At 40.7% G+C, this 22,237-nt stretch overlaps 2 protein-coding genes across 4 annotated transcripts in view; one reads left to right on the forward strand and one right to left on the reverse strand.

Annotated features, from left to right (window-relative positions):
• The window catches only part of adipor2 (adiponectin receptor 2), a 30,452-nt gene extending 13,851 nt beyond the window's left edge, over positions 1 to 16,601 (forward strand). For both annotated transcript variants that reach the window (XM_083935121.1, XM_083935122.1), the window contains exons 2-8: positions 494 to 787; positions 10,723 to 10,893; positions 12,137 to 12,308; positions 13,370 to 13,556; positions 13,684 to 13,871; positions 14,028 to 14,221; positions 14,394 to 16,601. In XM_083935121.1, the coding sequence (XP_083791247.1) occupies positions 701 to 787; positions 10,723 to 10,893; positions 12,137 to 12,308; positions 13,370 to 13,556; positions 13,684 to 13,871; positions 14,028 to 14,221; positions 14,394 to 14,522 (1,128 nt within the window). In that variant the 5' untranslated portion in view covers positions 494 to 700 and the 3' untranslated portion in view covers positions 14,523 to 16,601. The remainder of the gene's footprint in view (positions 1 to 493; positions 788 to 10,722; positions 10,894 to 12,136; positions 12,309 to 13,369; positions 13,557 to 13,683; positions 13,872 to 14,027; positions 14,222 to 14,393) is intronic.
• A 2,861-nt stretch (positions 16,602 to 19,462) lies between these two features.
• LOC310962521 (protein PHTF2) overlaps positions 19,463 to 22,237 on the reverse strand; it is a 45,319-nt gene continuing 42,544 nt past the window's right edge. For both annotated transcript variants that reach the window (XM_083935020.1, XM_083935019.1), the window contains one exon: positions 19,463 to 21,609. In XM_083935020.1, coding sequence (XP_083791146.1) covers positions 21,589 to 21,609 — 21 coding nt within the window. In that variant the 3' untranslated portion in view covers positions 19,463 to 21,588. The remainder of the gene's footprint in view (positions 21,610 to 22,237) is intronic.

A 22,237-nucleotide genomic window follows, 5' to 3' on the forward strand; every position in this document is an offset into this window, starting at 1 on the left:
CACAACCAACCTTATTTTTATCTCTGATGCAGACCTGCGTGAATGGCAGTGCAGACAGTAATATTTCTACAGGATTGTTTCGTCTTTTACATGGATTGAATTTGTGACCCTTTGCCTACAGGATTATGCCTATACTATCATATTTTTAGTCTGGGCAGTCAGGCCAATATATATGGTAATCCAAAATTTTTACTGTATCTTATTGCTCAGGTCATGTTTCAACATTTATTGGTTATATTACGACTTTCATTTTCAGGAAACTGCTTCACGGTATTATCTCACACGATTACTTTAATATTGTAAAAAATACAATAATATGGTGTTTTGGTGGTTATAATATCTGGATTCTTTCCAGTATCGTTTTGGTTGGATTTTATTACTATAACTTAAAATTTGTGGATAAACAAAGTTATGGAGACTGACTTTGACCCCCCATCTCTTCTTCTCTTTCTTGCTGTATATCTTCCTCTTTTTCTTCTATCTCTCATTTCAGCCATAAAGTCCTGAGTGAAGATCCAAAGACCTCAGATTTAATCTGGATTTAGTCTTCATCCATTAAGTTTTTTGTCTGTGGAGGCCGGTCCAGCGTTTCAAGCTGGACGGAGGAGAGACGAGTGGGGCCGAAGGCCCAGCCTTCGTGCTGAGACACAGAACTTCAAACCTCACTGAACACACGACAGATAGCACGCCTACAGATCTCATGAGTCCACGGGAGAAAGCAGACACGCCAGCCTCAGGTTCTCCAACCAGTCACCTCAGCACCGCAGAGTGCCCCTCACACAATGGGGTGAGTATCCAACACACAAACACATGCTGTCATCTGGTTGGTCAGGGCCATGTGGTGTGGTATGGGTTGACTGGTCACACAGTAAAACTATCCCACCAAAACACACACCCTCACATGAATAATTGAATAGGTGTTGTTAGCAGGAAGTATAATATTCTGTAACTGTGAAGTCTTTCAGTATAACAGATATACATAAACTATATACTGGATTTTCCCCCAAATTAAAATCACAATCACCACACCTTGATAGCTGAATTGGTTTTGCTTTTACCCAATTACATCTGTATTTGCAATGCTGCCTGTGATACAAATGTACACACACACACACACACACACACACACACACACACACACACACACACACACACACACACATACACACACAGGGCCTCTTCACTTATTCGTTTGAAACGGTAATTAACATTGTGGTGGTTTAATCGCTCGACCACAGTCTGCAGCCTTTAACATGTTTGAACACCGGTTAAAGACTTTATATGTTTCCTAAGATCAAAAAGTAGATTGAAAACTCAAACAGCGGAAGATTAGAATAGACTTTATTGATCCCACAGCGGGGAAATTCACGTGAGCAGTAGCTTACAACACAGACACAGACAACACAGACCCTTAGTTTACATAAGGTAAACAAAGATAATTAAAAATAAAATAGTAGATAAAAATAAAGAATAAGAATAGAAAATATACTATATACAATATACAACAATTTACACTATGTGTCATAAATATGAAGTGGAAAAACTACAGTGGATGGAAATACTAAGTACAGATGTTACAAATATGCATTACAAAAGTGACTTGTGATGATGTGGAAGTGAATTGCACATGGGTGAATTGACAAAATAAACATAACAATCATTACAAATTATTATTGTGCAGTCTGACTGCGGTCGGGATGAACGACCTGCGGAAGCGTTCTTTTTTGCATCTCGGATGCAGCAGTCTGTGGCTGAAGGAGCTGCTTAAGGCTCCCACAGTGTCATGGAGGGGGTGAGAGGTGTTGTCCATGATCGATGTTAGTTTGGATAACATCCTCCTCTCACCCACCTCCTCAATGGAATCCAGGGAACAGTCTAGGACTGAGCCAGCTCTTCTGATCAGTCTGTTTAGTCTCTTCCTGTCCCTCTCTGAGCTTCCACAGCCCCAGCAGACCACCGCATAAAAGATAGCAGACGCTACCACAGAGTCATAGAAGGTCCTCAGAAGTGCCCTGCACACTCCAAAAGACCTCAGTCGCCTCAGTAGATGGAGGCGACTCTGGCCCTTCTTGTACAGGGCGTCGGTGTTGTGAGCTCACTTTTAAAAAAGGAGTGTTTTTAAAGTTAAGAACAGATTTAAAGTTGGTTCAGGAAACATGAGACTTTGGTTGGTTAATTAACCTTAGAGCCTTTAGCGTTGAGAAATAATACTGTACATACGAGTATGTGAAACAGTGCAAGAGTAATGAAATGATATTATCATACTTCAAGCGAACATCAACTAAATGTGAAGCAGAAATAATATACTTATGGCTACCCTTAAAACAGGCATGAAACTTCTGAACTTGATTATATCAAAGCGCATACAGTACAAAGAGCACAAGTAACATCATTAACTTGTGGAGAAAAGGACGAGCTCCGTCTACCGACACTGTGCAGTGAAGTGAAGTGAAAGGTCAGCCCATATATCACCATATTGTAAAAATTAGTTTTCCATGTCTTTTTCATTATGAAGCAGATTGAGGTGCTATATAAATACTGTGAAAGAGAAATGCACACAGCCCATATTAAGAAACTGTGCCTTTAAACAAGCCGTCAGGACTTCTGTACGGTTGTAATGTCACAACTTCATTATATGTAGGCATAAAGTGCTGCTACAGTGACGTTACATTCATTCCTGGCTGCAGTTACAGTGCAGAGATACAGAGAGTGCAGATGCTTAAGACCTGAAAACAGAGACCAATCAGAGCAGACTGGGCTTTTTCTGGAGCGGGTCTTAAAGAGACAGGCGCTAAAATGGAGCATTTCAGACAGAGGGTGAATACAGACATATATATTTATATATATTTATTCAGACAGGCGGTATGAGAAAAATAATGTGTTTTTTGAACATCAAAGCATGTAAACATGTTCTAGTAGAAACCCTAAATACAAGTAGGAACCTTAAAATGAACAGAATATAAAAACAAACCTTATTCTACTACTGTAACTGAGCACCATAACCTGATCAGCTGGGTGTTGTGTGCCTTGCTCAGAGGCACCTGAGAAATTGTTGCTGAAGGGGAATAGAGCGTTTTTCAATCAGTTTTTCAGGTTTTATCAGCAGGTTATTTTTGGAACATTTTCCCCCGTTTGATCATGTGCCTGTTTCCCAAGGTTTTTCGACCTCCGTCACATCCACCTATTATCGACACCCTCACCACCGTCAAGGCTCAAACTCGACAAAGAGTCATTCTGTGCTCTGGTAATTAACAGTGCATTATGATCGGGTCGGCTCAGCTTCGCCTGATGTTCAGTTTTAGTTCCACTCGAAGTCTTATGTCATGTAGATATTGAATGTGTGCCACTAAAAATAAGCCTGTTATGTCTATATACTTCCTGGAAAGGAAAGCAAACCCATGAACAAAAATCTGTGTGTTTAGCATCACTTAAAGGCATCCTGTCAAACGGATCAAACAAATGAGCCAGACACTCTCCCTCAGAGGCATCACTTGTGTCCCCGTTTAGAGAGAGTGTGTGTGTGTGTGTATACAGACAAAGCTGCCGGTCCGTTGTTCAGTGTCAAAGACTATCAGCATACAGCCGATGAGCTGAAACACAATAGTGTTCATGTGTGTGTATTGTGTCTGTGGGTGTGTGCCTCTTTTACCTGCTGTAACACAACACGGATACCTGAGAGGACGCTAGGGGCCCCTTACCTAAATCAGCGAAGGCATACTGTCTTAACACCCCACAGGCCGCCTTTTGAATCTTTCAGCATTTTGGGTAGGTGCTAGTTTGTGCGTGTGTGTGGTATAGCTTTGGGGTTGGCATCACACTTCCTGTTTGCCAGATCAAGAGACAGAGAGGCATCTGATCCAATCTGATGGCAGTTTGAGTTTGTTTTTTTGCATACGCATTCAAGTTTAAAAGTTACAGGAATGTTTTTTTTTTCTTTTTGTTTTTTCGTCCTGTTTTTCCAAACTTTTTGAGGTTCTGGTGTTTGTGTTTCTTCCTGATCACACCCCACAGTTGTAGAAAAGAATTTCGAAACAATAGCTGTTTACCTGCCAACAATCTCAGCCCACTACTTTAATATGAAATAATTGATATGGGAATTTGGTGCTCAGACTGTTACAGTTTAAAGGAGTCATAATGAAACACTCTAAAACACCATAGTTTTCAGTTTATATCTTCATTGGTGATACTCAGTAAAACTTTAATGGCACTAAAAGTTTGGCATTTCTGAGTGCCAAATTTTTAGTGTCATTAAAGTTCAAAATAGTGTCTGTTACAGATTGTTAAATTACATTTAGCTTATTAAAACTTGGAACTACTGAACTAATGAAAATTAGATTTTCAGGAGAGGAGGGGACAAAGATCCTGCTGAGTTCTAAAGATAGCCAAAGAACTCAATAAAGTCTGATAACGGTATCCCATCCTTTTAAAAGTTTTACCAGAGAAGTGAGTTGACAACTGTTTCTGACGCAATACAGAGACAACAGATGCTTCACTGTAATAATGCACCTCAAACGATGAGTCAAACTCATACTGTACATTCAGTTGTGGAATTTTATCACACACGCACTTCAACCACTAATAACAAAACAAGGGAAATACCAACAGTCAACAAATACCAGCAAACAATGCTTGAGATCTTGGACCTTTGAGTCCTGTGCACATCCTCTCTTTGTGCTGAAAGTTTTTATTGTTTTCATGCATCCGTGCCCAGTCCACTTCCTCTTATTGAACCTGTCATTATAGTTATTCCAGCTTTCTCATCATCGTAATGCATTAAACCCTCTGACATAGAAGGAATTCTAATATTTACTGAACAGAGCCAGTTGGCACATTAACCCCAAAATGTTGTTCCATTAAATATTTTAAAGATAAGAGCAATTGTTTTTAACTTATCTGCAGCTTCTTTGTATAGATGTAGTAGAGGTAAAACAATGAGGGATAGTTGATAGTTGTTGATAAGTAGTTTGAAGTAACATTCAACACAAACCAACAGACTTCAAAAATGTCTCAGAAAGCAACTAAGATCACAAGTTTTATAGACTGTTGAAACCTCCCAGCTCTGCAGGTTTTACCTACAGTAGCCCCAGTTCGACATCCGTTCTCCTATCTATTTACGCAAGAAAAGAAAAAAAAACATGAAGATCCTTGATTACAGCCCTCCAGCTGTAAACAGCTTGATAAAAGTCTGTGTTTCTTGGCCCCGCTAATGCTGATTTTTCATGCCCTGCTCATGGTCATGAGCAAGAACAGAGTGAACAGTTTGTCTTGTGTCACCCTGAGCACAGTGTCTGTTTTTTTGGAGTCAGACATGAGCATGTTTTGGAACTTGCTGTCTGTTTTTCAGGGTATTGGCGTTATTTCCAAATTGTTACGGTCCCAAGAGAGCATTGTGCATGTGTGAGTCACATGTCGAATTTCTCCATCTGTGCTGTGCAGGGGTTACGGTGTACAAGGGTGAGCTCTTCCCATTTTTGGTCCGCTACAAGTACAGACTCTGTTCTCATTTGTCCACATAGTTTCAGCTGTATTCCTGTTGGCTGGCAGCTGTTTCCTGGATCCCGCCCTCTATCACACTGCCAGCATGTGACTTTGTTTACATCGAGGCTAATGTTCCACGTTTCGCTCGAAGATGGAAGATTTCTCCGTAATTGTCTCTCCTCCCTCATTTCCTTCTCAAACTTATATTCCACTAGATGACTGTAGAGCCCAGCAGAACTAATTAGAGAGAAGGTTTTCTCACAAAACACAGTGTCTCAGGTGTGAGTGCATGTGAAGAGCCATTAGTCAAGTGAAAGTCATTAGCCAGGTCTACATGCAGAATGCTTAATGAGTCTGAGGGGAGCTGGGTATATGTTTTTTTAAGTATGAGTGTGAGACAGGGGAGAGACTGGTCTTTAGGGGCTTTTACGAAAAACGGCCTCATTTAATCTTAAGCAGGCCAGTGTCTCGAGGGATACCCTGGTCTCTCTCTTGTGCTCATGTCTGCATATCGTCCAAGACTAGCTGCGTATCTCATGCCTATGAGAAAAGTGTTGGAAGTCCCTGTGCTGCTGTTGTTATTGTTGACTGAGTCCTTCAAACACACTCTTCTGTTTAAAAGCCTAGAGTAATTAAAATCACAGTATTAAGTATAATTAATAAGAATAATCCTAAAGCCAAATATTAACTTTGATAATAGATTGGCTTCCCTTTTAACAGGATGAACATGTTATCACATTTTGTTTACATACATTCTGGATTCTTCCCTCAGGCTTTTCCTAGGAAATCATTTCCTTTTCCTAGGAAATCATTTCCTAGAAAAAGCCTGAAAGAAAATATGACAACAACTGAGATTAGGATTACCCAATGCATGCAACTGTGGTTCTGTGGCAGGCTACATTCACACTACTACATATCTTTTGCTACATTTTCGCCTTTCATCCACACTACTCTGACGTTTCCAAGACCCTAAAACGGAGACATTTGTAAACGCTCATTTTAGTTTCAAACCTATGGGATACCTTTGGATTCAAAGAAACAAACAACCCACGTCAGTCAGTCTTATCAGTTAGATAGGCTGACATACCTTTTTTTTGATTTCATGCAACTTGTGTGGGTACGCCTTTCCCTTTGCCATGGCTTCCTCTGGCGATGGATAAGGCTGCAAGTACCACTCTAATATGCCGCCATATTTCCTCCCAATTCGTGTTTTCTGCTGCGGTTTCCACCTTGTACTTATCTGTTACTGTCAGTAACAATTCCACTTCATCGTTGCTCCACACAAATATATTTCTGGTCTAACTTTTCACAGTTTCTGTTCTTCCTCCAATATTCCTTCCTCCAGTATTTTCTGTATTTTTTAAAATAATACATCCACAATTTTCAACCACAGAGTAATGTTTGACAATCTTTTTCCTGTTTACACTAGCGGACACATGCCCAGTGTACGCGAATGGTCATGTGATAGGCCATTACAGGCATGTTTATATGGACAGAGATAGATTTAGTTTTGAAACGTAGTAGTGTAAATGAAGCCTCAGCCTGGCTTCACTGATCCCCAGATTGTTTGAGTTATACAGTAAGAGCTGTGAGACAGACCCTTTCCCTGAGGGATGGGACCATATCCTTGATCACGCCGAGGGAAATTTGACTCTTTAACCTCTGCTTTAATGACTTGTTGAAGACTGGGCAGCTGAGGTTGAGTCACGTGTGACTGAAGCACATGAGTGCCGTTAGGGATAGCAGGCACTTCCAAGAACCGTGGCCTTACTTCACTCCTACAGTCCTCCTGTGTGTATTTTCTCTCTACGTTGTTATTAGATCTGATTACAGCAAATTGAGCTGAGCAGTTCACAGCCCAACTCTCCGCATCACCTGCTGCTAAACCTCAACACTGCAGCTTTCACAGTCTGGATTGAGTTTAGTGCAGCTGAACAGATGTGACACAGGAGAAAATCTGATTCTTCTTTGTTTCTCAAGCTGGCAGCTGGTCATTTTCAGTACGTTTTTTCTTCAAATATCTGCAAACACCCACAGCTTCCTCTTTACAGCTAAACCCTCCGTGTTTCATGTGGCACAAAGGCAGTCGAATGCTATATGCGCAGCACAAATGTTTTTGAGATCAAAGCAGGAAATCACTCTGTGGCAGATTTAATTTTAACCTGTGTAGCTCGCTCCACATCTCTGCTTGAGCCTACAGACTCAAGGCTACATTAGCCAAATTTCTGACCGAATTGTCAGCGGTTGAGTTGTATTGTGGTTAATTTAGATTTAGGACAAAGAAGAAGGATGTGTGTTTTTTTTTACAAACTAAAGTTTTTATTTTTATTTTTTATTGTAGCAAGTTTCTGTTTTCCCAGAATTTTTAACTTCCCACAATTAAATGAAAATGTTTGATGTCATAGAAAACCCAGCTGCAAATCAGTTCGAGTGCTTCCTAAACTAAAAGCTAAACTGTGGGGGAGCTGTCACGTCACTGCGAGCACCCTGCAGCGACAGCCTGTGAAAAACTTTCCCGTATGTTACAGCTGCATGTCCAGAGTAAAAGAGTAACATACAACAGAGAGCAGACGGGCAAAACGACGACAATCAAATGTCTGGAACAAAAGGCGAAGAGCTAGTCTCTTTTGGGTGCAGTGTTATTTATAGTTGTCTTCTAGGAGATGCTCTGGTGATAGTTTAAAGATTAGAGTGATTCATTTTCACAAGCTCACATTTTCTCTTTCTTTTTTCTCACAAACCTGGCATAATAAAAGCAAAACAGAGTGTGACTATACAGTAGCTTGCAGTGGTTCAGTAAAAAAGGTGAGAATGTGGCTAATCATAAATCATGTAAACGTGCAGGTTTGTAGGCTAAATGCTTCCCATCCATCTCTCTTTATGCTTTCTTCTGCGTGCTGCATGTGTTGACTAAAGCAGAGTGTGTACGGCACACTGTCCTCTGTTCCAATGTTCCAATCTGTGCTGAAAGCATTTGTCACAATGCAGTAGCTGCCGTCACTGAAATAGGAGTGTGTGTCAACGTGCTTCATTTAGCTCAACATCATCTGTGCAGGTGTGATTGTGAGTGTGTGTATGATTTAGTGATGGTATCTTGGTTACACCTAGAGGACACCCTGTGGTTGCTCTTCTCATACACACACACACACACACACAGGTATTCACACCCTTCAAGGATAACCTCACACAGCAAGACTGGCAGCATCTGGATTTAAGCTTACACCTACATTACTTGCACGAATGAGCACACATGAGAGGCTATTACACACACACACACACACACACACACACACACACACACACACACACACACACACACACACACACACACACACACACACACACACACACACAAAAACCGCAGAGCACACGTGACTACTTGGCAGTCATCCAGGTACCCTCTGCTCACACGGTATACTCAATCACTGACGCTTACACACACACACACACACACACACACACACACACACACACACACACACACACACACACACACACGCACAATCGATGGCAGGTGTCACCTTTATCTTAGCCTCGAAACAGAGTATTTATGAGAATGGGGTTTTTGCGTTTGCTCACCTCCGTGTGTGTGTGTGTGTTTGTGTGTGTGTGTGTGACTTTAGATTCATCCTCATGCCTAATTAAATACAGACGATACTCTTAACACGGGCAGATGTCAGACTCTTGCAACCTGAAAGTCTCTGAAAGAGATGTGTAAATGTCCACATAAGAGACATCACAGTCAACACACACACTCAATGTAGTTGGGAGTGTGTTTTGCTGGTGGGTCTTTAAAAATGGGTTAGTCATGCATTATATATACAACAGGACTTTCTCTTTCTCTCTCTGCTCTCTTGTCTATCTCTGTCTCGCTACTTTTTTTTTCTAATTTTCTCATTCTTGTCTCTTTTGTTCTTCCTCCCCTTTCACCTCAGGAGGAATAAAAAAGAACAGAAAGCACACATTTCTCTTTCAGCACAACCTGGTCTGTGTGTGTGGTGGAGATTGTGTCTGTGTTGCTGTTGAAGAAATATTCTGTCCTGTTGCGCGTCAAAATATTATAATTTTCGCCCACCTGAAGACAGACACACACACACATACACACACACACACACACACACACACACACACACACACACACACACACACACACACACACACACACCATCACTGTTTTGGTGTATCAGTTTGCACTCAAATCCGTGTCTGACCGTTTGTCAGTTATGATGAATGACTTATTTATCACTAAGCATTAGCCATATTAATCCTGTCCCTAGCTCCCCAGCTGTGACAGCCATTGTGTTGCACACTGTCTGGAAGAATGTGTCAACATCTGTTCAATCAAAAATTAGCTATTTTTTCTACAGTCATACATATGGTTAAGGAAGAAACCCACATTCACGGATCAGTGTACCAAGGAGTCCAAACCACTCCAAGGGTTTACAAGATAAATCTGAGGCATCATGAGTTAATTCATATTCGCTTTTCTCTAATCATTGGTATTTTTTGTGAAATACGGATAGGTTTGTCCCTTCAGTCTTCTAAATTCGGTTCAAATTTCCAAGTGGCAACCTCCGGGCTCCGGGGTTGAGAAATAAAGCAGACATGGAAGTGCCAAAGACAAAGAAATGCCACCTGAGGCTGTGCTCCAAAAGCGTCTTAATCCCCATTGAATCCCTTATTAAAATGTGCAACTTTACAGCAGAAATGTTTACATCCTACTGCAAAAACAGTCTTGGTCTCTATTGCTTATTTCACCGTTGATGACAACTGTACAGGGAGAGAGTTTTCATATAACTCACCAGTTTAAATTACAATAAGGCTTAAAATTATGCATAATTAAGATTATCGCCGCCTTGAGTGAAAGGTGGGTGCCGTCACAATTGGCAAGCTGAGCAACCAGCTCCAACTCTATGCCCAAATTTGAATCAGTAGGCCGAGTCAATGTTGAACCTGAGAGGAACTTCTCTTGTCATGTTGAATTTCATTTGCATGTGAGAACATGATTATGCAAACTGGGAATCAATACAGTAGCACACCTTTCAGGAGGGGATTTCATGTGCTCGCAGCAGGTTCAAATTAAAGGCGGGATGTCTCTCTTCCAGTCACATTTCACTTCATTTGTCTAATAAAGCCAAAATACCTTTTTGAAAGAATTATTTTTGCTCGTTGTTCCAACAAGAAAAAAAATGTCCTCTAAAAATCACTGTGTCCTAACAACGTGTCTGTTTCCTTTGTTGGCAGAGGGTCGCAGAGTGTGATGAGGAGAGAAGAAAAAATGAAGAGGACGACAGAGGAACAGAAACCGAGAGAGATGAAGAGGATGAGAGGACCAGTGATGAAGGTTTCATGGGAATGACTCCGCTGCTGCAGGCTCACCATGCCATGGAGAGGATGGAGGAGTTTGTACACAAGGTAATGAACACACACCTACTGTCTAAACACACACACGCATGTGTATAAGGTCACGTTAAATACTGCCCTTTAACTTATCTTTACAGACGTTTTGGAGCGCCACACCTTTAACTGCACCGCCCACTAAATTTGTTAATCTACTCAAGAGCAATGTTTGTTTTACAGAGGCGGCTTTAAAACAACACTTCATAAAACACATAGTAAAATAAACCAATAAAACCATAAAAATGAATTGAATACAGAGTTTGGTGAGCAAACTTCATATGCTGGGGTTTCTCATTTATTATTTTTTAAAGTTCTGCTTTATCTCTTATACAGAACATGTGTCGTGAGTCTGGGAACGAGTGTAGAGTCAATAAAGAAACAGCACATTGTGGGTTTCTGCCATTTACTTTCCCAGAAAACTCTCAGAACATTGCTCTGAACAAATTCTGAGAAGCCAGTTTATGACTTGTAGAGGTTATACGTCATTATTGTGAAATAAAAATGAAAAAGTAGGCCGACTTTAAGAGTTAGCGTCTGTTTGTAACATGGCAATGCAGCACCGTGGACTCACATGGACTCAATACACCATCTTGGACTAATATACACACGCGCACACACACACACACACACACACACACACGTTACTATTATACTTCTGCCCCAGTGGCTCTAAGACGGCAAGCGAGTCCTCTAAAATTTCACCCCAAAAAAAAAAGTGGTTAAATATGTACTGCTGTGTGTACATTTCATGGACTAAAACGTGCTAAAAAGCCTTCATCTTTTGTTCAGAATCAGCTACTTATCACAGGTAACCGGCGCAACTTCCTCATTCATCCCTACAGCGCTTTACACAGTCTGACGCTCAGCTTCTACACACACACACACACACACACACACACTTGGAGTCTGCTGAAATTGCAACCAGCAGGTAGTAAATTAGGTAAATTAATCACTGGAGTGAAACGGTCAAAGGATTCCAGTTTATTTATTAACATCCCTTGACCCCATTACTGTTCATTTGACACCGACATCTACACTACAAACACTACGATGACATACTGTACTCCCCTCTTACACACAAACGCACACGCACATCCTATTTCAAGGACATTCAGTAAACAACCATCTGCTTCTCATAAAGGACAATTTAAATAGGAGTCATTTTTAATTTAACATTTTTAATTCACAGTAGCCTTCGGTGTTGTTCTTCTAAACTTCAATGTGATGTTGTTATCTGTGCCCTGTATGAACCAATCAGGTGTGGGAGGGCCGGTGGCGCGTCATACCTCACGACGTGCTCCCCGATTGGCTGAAGGACAATGACTTCCTGCTTCACGGCCACAGGCCACCCATGCCTTCGTTCCGCGCCTGCTTCAAGAGCATCTTCAGAATCCACACAGAGACGGGAAACATCTGGACACATCTACTAGGTATAGCACACAAACTCATTGATGCTCTTATTACCCAGATCGTAACACCCAACTATGCACACTTATCCTGAGACCATTAAGGTAGACTTAATCTTAATTCAAGTACAGTAACAACGAGGCAAACTTAAACCTTACGTCAAATAAATATTCTACTACCACATTACAGCCAAGACTTGGGACAGGGATATGTAGTCAGACAAATGAAAAAAAGAAGTCATAAAAGAAGTTAGTGGTGCTTTTAGTGTTTTTTTGTCTCTTTTTCTTCAGTCGCTCTTGATTTTTTCCTTTAGTTAATCTTCAGTAAGCCAGAGGGTTAGATAACAAACTAATCTAAAGTTTCTCACCGGCAAGCAGCAAAACCCGGGTGATTTGCTTATGGAAGCACTGCAATGTCAAAAGCTGAGCTGCAGGTTTGTGTCAGAAAACAAAGTCCTCTGTCAACATCAAGGGCATAATTCTCGCCTGTAGAATAAGTTGGATTTGTGTTTTGCCTTTTCTAATGTTACCTTTTTAAAAGCAGTTTTTGCACTAAAAAGTAGACAGTATTTTATTCTGTTCTGTCTCATAACTTAGAAAAATAACTGTGTGAGTTTCTGCTCCCATCTAGTGGTTAATCTGAGATACAGCAGCTACATCTTTGTGAGTTGTGTGAGCAGTGAATAACTTTGATGTTTTTTTTACCTTATTTTGTCCTGCTTGGTTTGAATAAACAAGTGTTTAATGTCTCGGCATTTCAAAATGTGATTAAAGGGAAACGTGATTTTTTTAAAAAAGTGGGGTTGAGGTACTTACCCATAATCAGTGTATTACCTGCAGTAGATGGCAACTGGCAAATCAGAAGCAGGCAGGAGGACAGTCATGGATGCTAGCGCAAGTGTGTGCTTTTTTTATAATAGTTTATTAGGGGGGAGCGGAACTCTCGTCAAAGCCACCAGACTCTATTGACAAACACATCATTTTATCTTGCAGGGACAGCATCTTTGCTGTTGTTTATTCAGATTAATATTTTATTTTTCTCACTGCGTCTTCTTGCCTCTCCTTGTCTTTTGCTCTTTCTGCAGGCTGTTTGTTTTTCCTCTTTCTGGGTCTGATGTACATGTTCAGGCCCAACATGTCCTTCGTGGCTCCCGTCCAGGAGAAGGTGGTGATCGGGATGTTTTTCCTGGGAGCCATCCTCTGCCTCTCCTTCTCCTGGCTCTTCCACACAGTCTACTGCCACTCTGAGGGCGTCTCCAGAGTCTTCTCCAAGTAAGACGCCCACCCTGTAAACTCACAGATTTCTCTATCTAAGAATCTACAGGAGAGAAATGTATTTAAAGTCTAACGGACCTCTACAGTGTCTGTACTCATCCTCTCTATGTTTCCCTGTGTCTAGGTTGGACTACAGTGGGATCGCCTTCCTGATCATGGGCTCGTTCGTCCCCTGGTTGTACTATTCCTTCTACTGCTCCCCTCAGCCGTGCTTCATCTACCTGTTTGTGGTGTGCATACTGGGATTGGCCGCCATCACCGTCTCCCAGTGTGACTTCTTCGCCACACCGCAGTACAGAGGAGTCCGAGCAGGTAGAGTGAGATTGTGCCGTGATACATATTTTTATTTTGTACTTTAAATCCGCTCTAATCAGTAGTTTGCTGCGTTGTCCCAAAGGGTCCACAAATAAATCTTTTTAATGCAGGTTTGGGTATTCACAATCTCTCTCCCTCGCTGTCTGTCTGTAGGAGTGTTTGTGGGTCTAGGTCTGAGCGGCGTCGTTCCCACCCTGCACTTTGTCATCAGCGAGGGTCTGATCAAAGCGACCACCATGGGTCAGATGGGCTGGCTGCTTCTCATGGCGACGCTCTACATCACTGGAGCATGCCTGTACGCCGCTCGCATCCCTGAGAGGTTCTTCCCCGGCAAGTGTGACATCTGGGTAAGAGACTAAAAAACACACACAAAATATTAGGGCTGCATTCTTAGAGCTGAAGCCATATTCCCCTGTGCGTTTCCAGTGTTAAAGCTAAAGCAATACCAAAGTAGGCATTTTAATAAAGCTGGTCGATTATAAACCTACTAACCGGGCCGACTTTCTCTGTCTTTCCTAGTTCCACTCCCACCAGCTGTTCCACATCTTAGTGGTTGCAGGAGCTTTCGTTCATTTCCACGGCGTCTCCAACCTGCAGGAGTTTCGCCACAAGGCAGGAGGGGGCTGTGCCGAGGACGGCACTCTTTAACGCACACACTGACCCAGTCATTCGCTCTCACACACACACACACACACACACACACACACACACACACACACACACACACACACACACACGCACACACACACACACACCTAAGACATGCACACCCACTCTCCCTCTAAACTGAAGACCAACGTGGCTTGTCTGCTGTGTCTGTGTGTGTAATACACAGGAGGGCCTCCCAGGGGGCGCTGTTTAAACTGACCGACAGGGGTTTTTGTTCTCTCTGTCTGTCCATCTTTCTTTCCCCGCCTCCTCAGCTTCGTTGCTTCGATTATAAAAACCACTCCAGGATGACGTGTTTTTATAAACCAGTTTTTGAGACTCTGCTCTTTCCAGGAAGTATCTCCATTTGTTTGGGAGGGAGGCGAGGCATTCAATGCCTTCCTTCAATAATGCTACATTTTCTTCTGCGTTGAGTTCTGACATTTAAGAGTTTAATGGTTTGATTTGAAAATAATTGTGGCTTTAAAAAGAGACGTTTGGGTTGTTGGTTTTTTCCCCCCTTGAAGCTGTTTCTAAGTCTAAACTTTAGAGCATTCATTTATGAAAATAGGAAAAACAATTGAGTGGCGTTTGTCCATGATTGTCAAGGTTGCAGGGTGAGATGCTGGGAACTGGGGTGGGCTTGGGGTTAATAGTCACTTTTAAAAGTTAAAACAAACATCAACTTTTCCATGTAAATAAGATTTCTAAATTTTGGGTTATAGATTTGTATGAAATATATATGAAAAAAAGAAAAAAAAATGTTATGAAAAATGTGATGGCAAGAATAAATAAATGTTAAATGATGAATCAGCGAAAGATAAGGACGAGAGGTGTTTTATCTACACACTAGCAATGAGGTGCAATGCTGAGAATTATACAATAACACTGCAGCTGGAGGGAAGCGCTTCAAACTACTTTACGTAGTCTGTATATGTAAAGATGACAGGTGGAGGCCAGGAGGAAATATACAGCACAACATCTGAATCTTATCAAACAAACAGCGACTTCAAAGCTCGCTGGTGTTTTGTGTCCGGTGCAGGTATTAAACTGACAACTCAGTCACTTTTTCTGATCTAAAAACATCAAAATATGAACGAGGAGACAGCAGAACCACCCTTCACACTCGTGTTTGTCGGAGCCCAGATCTCAAATCAGGCCTCACAAATAAAACGTGAACATTTGTGCTTCAAACCAAATCTTCAAAATTAAAATTATAATAAATAAAATAGTCCTTGATATGTAGCCTTTTTAATTTATTCTTTTTACTGTAAATTGTCTGACAGCTAATTCCCATCGTCGCCAATATAAGTTTATTCCTTTTCTATGACATGCCCCTACATGATTTGTTAAAACATATCAAGGATAACTTGAAGATATTTTTTTATAAACAAGGCCCCGGAGTCACATATATATATATAATTTTGGTAAAACTGCAGTATAACTACAGTACAGGTGCAGTTCATTGTAGTCCTCCTCCTTCAGATGCTCTGTCTGAAAACATGTTCTTCTTTTTGATTGGATTTGAATTGATCCACTGCTGTTTTTGTTTTGTTATTATTATTATTATTGCAAGCTTTAATTTCTCTTTTGTTCTTTTCTATTGTTATCCATTGGTTTATCTTATTCAGCCAGAGATCATGTGAGGTTCGGTCCCTTTCGACCCTAAAAGAGCAAAAAAGCGACAACCAAGTCTCCTCTGATGAGTTACAGAGTTAACTACTTTAAGGGCACATGGGCTGCCTCAGATACGGAGACTCGACATGGCGATTGACTCCAGGTGAACTTTTAAAAATGTGTTTTTCTGGCAAAACCAAAATCTCATTCTGAGCTTATCATGAACCGCGTCTATGAAACTTAGGGTTGCAAGTTTTGGTGGCAGATTTTCCTGAACAGGGTTTTGAACAACAATTTCTTCATTTTCTATTTTTTATTTTATCTAGTTTATATTAATTTATTTATCTTGGGGAGCGCATATTGTCTGTTGAAGCACACGTTCCGTTCTGATGGGAGTGTTTGATTGCAATAGACCTTTATATCTGCTGTATTGTTCTAATAAAAGAAGGTTTTTTGAATCTGTCACTTTGTCTTGTTAGTGGTTCGTACACAACAACCTCAGACATAAACGTGCATCATATAATACCCTGTTAATAATTGATCTCATCAGGAGTTAAATAATTGCTCGTAGAAGGCCACAGCAAATAACCACTGTGTTTGCAGACAAGCATCTCTGGTCACACAGCACATCTAATTAAATGTGTATTAGATTTTCTGTCACAGGATCAACCAAAGCTACTAGCAAGATGTACTGAAATAGTAGTTAGCATTGTCGCCTCACAGCGAGAGGGTTTCTGGTTCGAATCCTGGCTGGGGCCCTTCTGTGTGGAGTTTGCATGTTCTCCCCGTGTCTGCGTGGGTTTTCTCCGGGTTCTCCGGTTTCCTCCCACAGTCCAAAGACATGCATGTGTTCGGTTAATTGATGACTCTAAATCACCCGTAGGTGTGAATGGTTGACTGTCTCTGTTCGTCTCTATGTGCCCTGTGATAGACTGGCGTCCTGTCCAGGGTGGACCCCGCCTCACGCCCGATGTCAGCTGGGATCGGCTTCAGCCCCCCCGCGACCCTGACAGGGACAAGCGGTTAAGATGAATGAATGAATGAATGTATGTATTTTAGTTTAATTACTGTAGTCTATTGAAGATTTAATCATTTTCACAGAGAATTTGAAGAAGAAGAATTCCTTTATTAGTCCCGTGAATTTTCACTCTATTATTTTTCATTCTACACACACACAGGCCGAAATACACACACATGCTCAGACAGGACCTATATACATGCAACCAATGGAGAGATGTTAGAGGGAGGGGGCTGCCAGTGACCGGAGCCCCGAGCAGTTGGAGGTTCGGTGCCTTGCTCAACAGCACCTCGGCAGTGCCCAGGAGATGAACTGGCACCTCTCCAGCCACCAGTCCACGCTCCATTCATGGTCAACACAGGGACTCAAACCAACAACCCTCCGGTTCCCAGCCCAGTCACCTATGGACTGAGCTACTAATTTGAATTATGCAATTGTTTTTGTAGTTAAATATAGATATATAGTATTCAGTTCATAGAAAATGTAAAATGTGATAGCATAGTAGATGAAACAGTCAAATTATTTCATTAAAAGTCATGGATATGTGAGCGTATGATATGCCATAGAAAGTTATAGTAGGCTGTGCCACAAAAGTTAGTTTAGAATATTTAAAAAAAACAACAATAAAAAGTCATAGTTTGTCAAAACAAAGACAGCCACAGTAAAGTATGTTGAAGAAAACTGTTATAAAACACTCAGTTTATTGCAAAAATGGCAAGAGTCACCGTCAGAAAAGTCTTATTACAGTATGGCCTAAAAAAGTCGTCCTATAGCTGACGTCTGAAACGACGTGAAAATGAGTCAAAGGATAGCATTTCTAAAACACTAAGAGCATACTGTAGTATGTTTGAAAAAGGAAAATAATACTTTAGTAAGTTAAAAAAACATCAAAGTATATGTTGGAAAAAAAACCAAATCATCTTGAAAATGGTCAAATTCAAAATCAAACATGTCAAAAAAAGTAATTATTTTAGCGTGTTCAAAAGTGTCAAAATGTAACATGTCCAAAAAAATGCTGTGATCAGTCATGATAGCCTGTCTGAAGCAGTCATGGCATCATTTGCTGAAAAAAGTCAGGAAAAATCATTGCAAAGTGTTTCCAAAATATACACAAAAAGCCAGTGTAGTATGTCGAAAGTCAAAAAAGGTAAAAAATATAACATCTCCAAAAAATGCTTAGATCAGTCATTATAGCCTGTCTGAAGCAGTCATGGCATCATTTGCTGAAAAAGGCCAAGAAAAGACATATTTATGTTTAGTGCGCTCAAAAATGTCATAGTATGTTGCAATAACTCTTAGTTTGGTTTGGGGCGGCAGTAGCTCAGTCCATAGGTGATTTGGCTGGGAACTGTAGGATCGCTGGTTCAAGACCATGTGTAGACCATGTATAGAGCGTGGATTGGTGGCTGGAGAGATGCCAGTTCATCTCCTGGACACTGCTGAGGTGCTGTTGAGCAAGACACTGAACCCCCAACTGCTCAGGGCGCTGGTCACTGGCAGCACCCTCACTCTAACATCTCTCCTTAATTGCATGTATAGATCCTGGCTGTGCATGTGTGTGTATTTAGGGCCTGTGTGTGTAACATCTATAATAATTGTGATAAAATTAAATTTCCCTGTGTGGGATAAAAATAAAGTAATTCTCTTCTCTTTAATGTAAAAAACAAACAAAAATCAGTCAGAGTAGCCTGTCTAAAAGAGTCACAGCATGATTTGTTGAAAGAAACGAAAGAAGTAATTTGATTTGTTAAAAAAAAGTGCCATTATTAAGATTATTCATTCATTCATTCATCTTCAACCGCTTATCCTGGGGTCGGGGTTGCTGGAGCCGATCCCAGCTGACATCGGGCGTGAGGCGGGGTACACCCTGGACAGGACGCCAGTCTATCGCAGGGCACATAGAGACGAACAGAGACAGACAACCATTCACACCTACGGGCAATTCTTAGAGTAGTCAATTAATCTAACACATGTATGTCTTTGGACTGTGGGAGGAAACCGGAGAAAACCCACACAGACACGGGGAGAACATGCAAACTCCACACAGAAGGGCCTAGTCGGGATTTTAACCAGGAACCTTCTCGCTGTGAGGCGACAGTGCTAACCACTATTATATTTCTGAAAAAGTGACAGTATAATGTTGAAAAAGTACGTTCAAAAAGGGCTGAAAAGGGCAATGGGGCATCAACTACCTGACTGTATCATGAGTTTGCATTTCTTCACTCAGGTTTCTCCTTTATTCGTCACCGGTCGATTTAAAAAGGTGCTAGAATAACGACAACTGAGTCAACATCCATTTGTTTTTATTATAAAAAAAAATGTAGGACCTTGTGGACAGTTACACAAAGAAATCTGAATCTTCAGACTCTTTGAAGCTAGAATCACAACATGGAGTCCTTTATTTCCATACACACACACATCTCAAACGTGTTTGTTCCTTGAACACAGTGAAACGTGCCTCTCCTTCCCGACGAGCGTGAGAAACATTTACAAATGAAGGATGAAAGAACAAAAATGCACAATGCCAAAAAGAACACAATAATACAACTTCAAAGTATTTCCAAAGGGAAACAAATATATTTTAAAGCATAATGCTGCAAATACATTCTTTCTTTTTTTTCTTCCAGCAAATACAAATAAAAACAGTAAAATAAGCACTTTGGTCTTCCTCCTCAAACACGCTGAAGATGATTATGCTAGCATTTTCTTATGACTGGAGTTAGCTCCACTTAGCATAATGCTAACTCACTAACTGAGGCAACAACAGCGTCTGAATCACATTGAAGATATTTTCTGTGGGTATGAGAACTTCAGGTACCATGTGGGCTTTACTTCAGAGAGAGATGTGAGTTGTCGATGCAATGTTCTTAAGTTCTGAGCTTCCACTCGATCAGCGAACACGCCGAGTCGAGCAGGTGAGGTACAAAACAAAATGTCAACATTTAAACCAGGTGTAACTTCTATTCTTCCGTTTGAAATCTGTTTAAAGTGCAAACTTCGCTCAAGTTCAGACCTGTTTTAACTGCAGTGTTTGAAAACCCGGAGGCTAACTGTTCACTTTTGATCACGAATCTTGGCCAACACACACACTGACCAATCAGAGTTTAGTTGGTTTTGATGTGCGGGATATATATCCCTGACCCCGGGCTTCAACTTCTGTGTGAAGGTGACGCTGCCAAAAAGCTCATTTGTATTCAAATTAAAATGAAGGTAAATGTGTCGTCGTGTAATATAATGACTTGTTTCACAATAAAACAACAGACTGTGTTCACGCCGTACACGTTAGGTACCAAATAGATTTCTCAATTTCTCAGCGAGTTGGAAATTCTTATTTCAGACAATTATGAAACTTTGTCATCTAGTATCATCGACTATAGTCGGTAATTTGTGGCTCCATTAAAAACAAACAAAAAAAACCCCAACAAAAACTTTTACATTCAGAAAAGAGTGATTTGAGGAACCTGCTCCTGGAAATACTGGCGGACCCACTGTTATGGGTCATGAAATGAAAAGAAAAAGAATAAAAATGGATCTTTTTAAACTTCATGTTCTCCACGTTCTCTTATTTCCATTAACTGGATGATTGTTTACTTGCGGTGCTGTTTTCTCATCAAAGTCAGCAAATTAAAAACACAACCTGCAGAATTGTACTGTTAACGTCCATTAACAGATCCGTAAATGTCATTATTTTGAAGTGTTTATACCCGGGAGTATGGAAAGGGAATACAGGTTTTTCTTTAAATGCCAGGAATCACAGCAAATACATCTTTTCATTATATTGGACCATCGTCTGCACCAAAGGGATCCTTGTGACTGTAGCTTTAAACATCCTCTAAGAATGTATTTAAGTTAATTTAATGTATTCAAATTTAACCATTAGGTTTTAATTAAACTAGAGACTTCTTTTGACGAATTCCAGCCAATGTCTTTGAAGAAATGCACCGGACTGACGTGTGTTCTTTAAAGTCGTAACAGAGTTTGAAATTTAAACATAAATAACTTTAAGTTTAAGCGAGAAAAACACAAAAATCACAAACGATGTTGCCTCATCAGCAGCTCAATACTTTGCCTTCAAATATGTGACTGAGCTGAAGGGACAACTGTTGCACATGCAGCTGAGAACCGAAACCATCACGATAAACGTCATTTATGCTTATTAACAAAAATACTAACACTTTTTGTAGACATCGTTTTCGTGTCGTAGAACACAAAAATTAAACAAACTACAATTCAAATAAACCCTAAGTAAAAACACTGAGTGGGTAAATAAATAGCTTTTGAATTGCACAAAGTGGGAACGTTGAAGGTGAAAGCACTCCGATGTGTGGAGACCGACGTTCAGTCTTTCAGTCAGTCGGTTTGTTGAGTCAGACGAGCGTTCAGCGAGTCAGTCTGTGGGAGTGAAGATCCACGCCGTTTCTCTGTTCACTGTCACGATTTGATCTTCCACAGCTGGGAACGGGAAAGGAAAACAAAACGGCATTAAATACACAAAGCTGCTCGCTTTAGAAATGTAGAAAATTAAACAGACACAATATTTCCGCAGCAATAAAGAAAGTCTCCAGTAGGTTACACATCAGCTCCCTCTCCACTACAGGTGCAGACCTGTCTAATCATGGTGTCTGGTATCTACAGCTGGCACATGTTGTGCAGTAAAGAGCACATTAGGTTTGATTTTTCCCAAAGAATGAATGTTTCAATACAAACGAGTACACAAGGTATAAACTATACAGGGCATACGATAAAATTAGTTTGAATTTTAAATGTGTTACTTTCACTACAGAGTTACAGACTTTTTCTAAGCAAAATTCAACCCCCCCAGAAACTTGGTGGTGAAATATCTACTGGCACTGTAGATGTTAGCTGAGTGCTAAAAGCTGTTAGCATTTTTACACTTTCTCTTCCCTCGCGTTAAAGGCGATGTGTTTTTTTTCTTCTGTAAAGGATTTTGGTTAAAGGCCTGAGATAAAGTCTGCGGCTAACAGATAGATTTTAATGTTTTGTTGTGTAACATAAAATGGCTGAATGAGACTACGAACGTTGTCACATCAGTTGGAAGCTAGTGGGCGCTGCGGTTTGT

This window comes from Echiichthys vipera (assembly GCF_963691815.1).
Source record: "Echiichthys vipera genome assembly, chromosome: 20".
Classification (NCBI taxonomy): domain Eukaryota; kingdom Metazoa; phylum Chordata; class Actinopteri; order Perciformes; family Trachinidae; genus Echiichthys; species Echiichthys vipera.